The sequence below is a fragment of the Pteropus alecto genome, unplaced genomic scaffold, assembly GCF_000325575.1.
Source record: "Pteropus alecto unplaced genomic scaffold, ASM32557v1 scaffold7, whole genome shotgun sequence".
Lineage (NCBI taxonomy): Eukaryota > Metazoa > Chordata > Mammalia > Chiroptera > Pteropodidae > Pteropus > Pteropus alecto.
In genome coordinates this window covers 65140421-65145959 of record NW_006494614.1, presented here as the reverse complement: position 1 = coordinate 65145959, position 5539 = coordinate 65140421, and the positions used below count along the sequence as shown (strand labels likewise).

At 35.9% G+C, this 5539-nt stretch overlaps 1 protein-coding gene across 4 annotated transcripts in view; it reads right to left on the bottom strand.

Moving 5' to 3' along the window:
- Positions 1 to 411: 411 nt before the first annotated feature.
- Positions 412 to 5539, bottom strand: part of PDCD2L (programmed cell death 2 like) — a 29593-nt gene continuing 24465 nt past the window's right edge. For 2 of the 4 annotated variants that reach the window (XM_015600231.2, XM_015600232.2), the window contains exon 8: positions 418 to 589. In XM_015600231.2, the coding sequence (XP_015455717.1) occupies positions 547 to 589 (43 nt within the window). In that variant the 3' untranslated portion in view covers positions 418 to 546. Of the gene's footprint in view, positions 590 to 5539 lie in introns of all 4 variants that reach the window. The other 2 variants (XM_006926795.3, XR_003044418.1) reach the window with 2 other exon arrangements.

Here is a 5539-nt window from a genome sequence, read left to right as displayed (position 1 = left end):
GGGAGGGGGTGAGTCATGGGGCAGATATAAACAGCTAGTGTCACAGGAGGGGAGCATGAAATAGCTGGAGCAGGTTAAGTGGCTTCATCTGTCAGCATCCAGGGACGGTAACAGCGTACACACAGTGAAGTGCAGAGGCAGCAGGGGTAATAAGAGGCTGACTACAGCCTCATGGCTCCTCAGCTGCTCTCCCTCCCAGAATGTCCACCAGGTGCCTGTGGAGGGAATACAGAGGAGTCACATTCTGGGATGCCACTGTGGAGAAAGGCCCTGACACTGGAAAGGTAGACCAGCCCACAGTCAGGAGGTTCTAAACCTTGCTTCAGCCCCAGCACGGGTGCCAAAAAGCAAAAAGGACAACACTTAAAGAGTAACTAACTTGTGAGTCAAAACGAAGTAAAAACACACGAATTTGGAAAGTAAAATTTGTTTTAATTTATACAAATAAAGGAAATGCTCTACTTAAATAATAATTCATCTGGGTCTTCTTGTACAATACAAAATTCTTCCATGGGAGTCTGCTGATTATGAGGCCAGCAACTCTTCTCACACGTGTAAATTAGAATTGTTCCAAATTCCACAGAAATACCTGAAAAATATAACATATTCAGGATTCCAGAAAGTATTATGAGACATATTCAATATTTGAGTCTGCTTAGTGGATAGAGCCCAGACTCTGGAGCAAGACTGCTTGCGTTCATATTCCAGCCCTACCACCATGAGCAAAAGATTTCGCCTCTCTGTAATAATGACTGTATTCATCGTGATGACAGACTGTTGTGAGAGGGATTAAATAAACCAGTCCATGTAAGACACTTAGAACAGAGCCTGGCATATCTTATGTGTTCCCTGTGAAATGAACAGGTTAAGCAGTTAGACAATAACAGAAGAGAAGGAGAAAGATGGCTTACTATCAGGATAACTGATATTGCTACAAGGAGTGATTTTACCTTACAAGCTGAAAAAATAATTATGTAAAGCAAAAACAGTGCTCACTAGCTTTCGGTTACACTCTGCAACAGTAAGTGACCACTGATGATGAAAAGCTGATTTAACAGGAAAACATATTTTACAACTGTCTAGACTGACACTGAAAATCATTAACAAATATGTCACACTAACAGAACATACTACCTCTAAGAAAGGATTAAGGCAAAAAAACAAAAACAAACAGAAAATAAATACTAAGAGTTATAGAAATTTATCAATGATGACACCATGAAGAATAATGTCAAAAAAACATGAGCAACAACTCCTGCTGATATCAGAACAGGAAGACAGAACAACAAGATGAGGTGAGTAAATGCTGTGGAGAAACAAAGGAAAAATATTTTTTAAAAAATGTAGGCAGGGATAATGGACAGAAAATCAAACAGAACGACAACAACAAAAAACCAAAATAGAGGTGATTTAGGAGAAATAACCTGGTGAACTTGATATAATTTCTAATAAGAATATGCACAGGCAGTTGGCAGAGGACAGAAGGCTGGAGCCTCAGAACTAATAATAACCATCAGGATAGGAAAGAAAGCAGTGCAAGGAATCAGATGGAATAAAATACCAAGTCCTTGAGCACTGTACTGGAGGCCTAAGCCCAGAGATGTGTCACAGCTGGGGAGAGAGGGAGGGGTTGGAGAAAGAGGAAACATATGGAGGTCAAAGCAGCTCCATTACACATCTAATGAAAAATGTCAGAAACCACAGGAACTGAAAAGACAGGTGAAACCTAATTATAGGTAGAAAGGAAAGGTTTGAGGCAATCTCAGTGAATGCAGGGATAAAGCGAAAAGATGTTAACATGGATTTGAGAGGAGAAAGGTGACTAAAACGACTTGTGTTATTTTGGTAGAAAAGCTACAAATGCAACAAAAAAATATATTCAGAAATAAAAAAGGAAGACAAACTAAATATGTAGGTCCAAAAACCCTTCTTGTCCCATGATAAAAGGGCTACAAAATAATGGGACAGCAAGACATAACTAGTTCAGTGACTGGGTTCACTAATAAAGAAAATCCTACAGGCATCCTAGCAAAAATGTCTGTTACAAAGGTGAAAACAGGCCACCCTCAGACTTCTACAAAGCAACATTCAATGCCAAAAGATATCTATATAAAAGCTAAAGATCTCAGAGATTTTCAGAAAACGTACTTCTTAGTGAGACCCAGCCACAGAGATGACAAGAGGCAACAAGTAAAAGGGCCAGCAGCCCTCTCACTGAAAGGTGACAGCATGGGGTCTACAACATTCTGAAGAAAGTGGGGCTTAAAAATTCATATTTGGAGGTGGAGTACGGTATAAATTTCCTCATCTATTATAGTAAGGAGCCAAATGAATACTATCTAAAATTGAAATATGGAATGAATGTAATCCTCTTAATTTCAGAAAGCTCTTATAGAAACTAGGGCTTCTTGAGGGAAAAATCTATTACCTAAAGCCCAGCAACTTGCTTCACTTACACTTAATTTTCCTTATGTTAAATTTGCATAAATTCATTCTAATATTTCTAATTAGTATGTATTGAATTTATCATTTTTAGAAAAAAAATTTTCTCATGCTATCCATTCATCTAACTTTCCATCTGCATTCATGTCAAGAGTGATGACTGGTGGTAGCTGAAGGAAACTGGACTTTGGGTGGTAAACACACAAGAGAACATATAGATGTCAAATGATAATGTACACCTGAAAATTATATAATTGTATTAACCAATGTTACCCCAATAAACTTAATTTAAAAAAAATAAAAATAAAACAGAGAAAACTGGGGGGAAAAAAAGAGTGATGCTCGCCGATGTTGTTAATTACAATGATTTCCAGGGTTCACCAGACAGTTACAGAAAATCTCCAACATAACACTCAGAGATCAAAACAAGCATAGAAAAGAAGGCAAACTGCAAGAAACAGACAATGCAGGTAACAAGTGAAAACTTAAAAAAAAAATAAAACACTACTTAAAGATATAAAAGATATTAAACTCATAAAATAAACAAAGAAAAGTGGTATGAAAGTTTCAAAGGAGGAGCTTTTGAAAAATAAAAATACAACACCCAAACTAAAATGCAAGAGAAGGGTTAGAAGATAAAATTAACAAAGACATAATAATAAACAGAAGAAGCCAGGCCCAACAGTCCTACACTCTGTGATTCTATTTGTGTGAAGTTCCAGAACAGTCAAAATTCATATGGGAACAGGGATGAGAATAGAGATGACCTTAGAGAGGGCAGGGCTGACTGACTGGGAAGGGAACACAAAGGGCCTTCTGGGACACCGGAAACACTCCTTATCTGAATTGGGAAGGTGAGTACAAGAGTGTACATATACAGAAATACATCAAGTTGTATACTTAAGATCAGAGCATTTTACTATGTGCTTTCTTTTTAAGAAAGTACAGGCATTGAAGGTATGAGCCTCCACCAGCAAAAAGATTAGAACTCGCTGAAGGCTCAAATGATGGTTAACATTTTTTAGCAATAAAGTACTTTTTAATTAAGATATGTACATTTTTTAAGACATAATGCTATTGCATACTTAATAGACTATAGTACAGTATAAAAATAATCTTTATGTACACTGGAGAACCAAAAAATTTGTGTTAATCTCTACTGATATAAATATTCACTTTATAATGGTGGTCTGGAACCGAATCTGTAATATCTCCGAGATAAGATATACATGGCAAGTAGTTCCTGGATATGATACCAAAAGTACAGGCAAAATGGACTATGTCAAAATTAAAAACTTATGCACATCAAAGGACACAACAGTCAAAGGCAATCTACAGAATGAGAGGAAATATCTGCAAATCATATTTGACAAGAGGTTAATATCTAGAACACATAAAAAACTATAATTCAACAAATAAAACAAATAACATGATTAAAAAATAAAAGATTTGAGTGGACATTTCTTCAAAAATAATATGTAAATGGCTAAAAGTCATTTATTTGAAAAGATGCTCAACATTACTAATCATTAGAGAAATGCAAATCAAAACCACAACAAGATACCACCTCACATTAGTTAGGATGGTTACTATCAAAAAAACACAAAATAACTATTGGTGAGGATGTGGAGAAATTGGAAACCTCCTGCATTGTTGGTTGGAAATATGAAATAGCGAAGCTACTGAGGAAAATAGTATGGTGGTTCCTAAAGAAATTAAAAATAGAACTGCCATATGATGCAGCAATTGTACTTTTGGGTATACATCGAAAAAAACCTGAAAGTTGGATCTTGAAGAGATATCTGTACACCCATGTTCACCTGCCATATGATGCAGCAATTGTACTTTTGGGTATATATCGAAAAAAACCTGAAAGTTGGATCTTAAAGAGATATCTGTACACCCATGTTCATAGCAGCACTATTCACAATAATGAAGAGGTAGGATCAACACAAGTATCCACTGACAAATGAACAGATGAACAAAATGTGGTAGATCCGTACAAAATATTATTCAGCCTTAAAAGGGAAGAAAATTCTGACACATGCTATATAACATGGATGAACCTAAAGATAACATGCTAAGTGAAATAAGGCAGTTATAGAAGGACAAATACTGTATGATTCCACTTATATGACATAACTAAAGTAGTCAAATTCACAGAAACATAAAGTAGAAGGGTAGTTGCCAGGGGCTGGGGAGAGAGGAAAATGGGGAGTTGTTAATGGGAATAAAGTTTCAGTTTCACGAGATGAAGAAATTCTGGAGATTGGTTGCAGAATGTGAATAAACTTAACATTAATGAATGGTACACTTAGAAATGGTTAAGATGATAAATTTTATGTTTCATATTTTTTTTACCACAATTTAAAAAGTAAATAAAGTACAAAATTGGGAAAATCTTCCAGAAAGCAAAACAAAAATCAGACAACAAAAAAGAAAATACAGAATCAAAATAGGAAATCAAACATTTGACTACTGAAGTTGCAGTAAAAGCAGAACAAGAAACATAAAAAAAAAAAAAAAAAAAATCAAGGAACCTGAAAGAAACCACTTTCTGAACTGAAAACATCCACCAAGTACTCAGTCTAATTCACGTAATTTCAGAATATCGAGGATAAAGATTCGAAGAGTGATCTAGAAGCAAAATAGTTCACACTGTAAGGACTGATAGTGAGTGACGCTGTTCTTTTCAATAGCCGTACAGGACGCTACAAGAATGGAGTAATCTCTTGAAAATTCTGAAAAAAATGATTACAGCTTAGGATTCCACATCTGACTATATTATAAATTAAACATAAAAACAGAATAAATATATTTTAAGACTCATGTGGTATTTAAATATTTATCTCCTATGATCCCATCTCAGGAAACTACTGGACAAAGTGCTATATCAAACTGAAAGAATAAACTGAGAAAGAGAAAGACATGAGTTCTACGAAATGAGGAAACCTACTTGGAAGAGGGGCCAAGGGGAAACCAGAATAAAGGCAGAAGGTAACCCAGGATGACATCAAGGCTAGAGGTGTGGAAGCCTAGAGTGCAGACTAGACCAGAAGAACAAGGGAAGGGGCACTGGATGGGAGGTCTTTAGGGA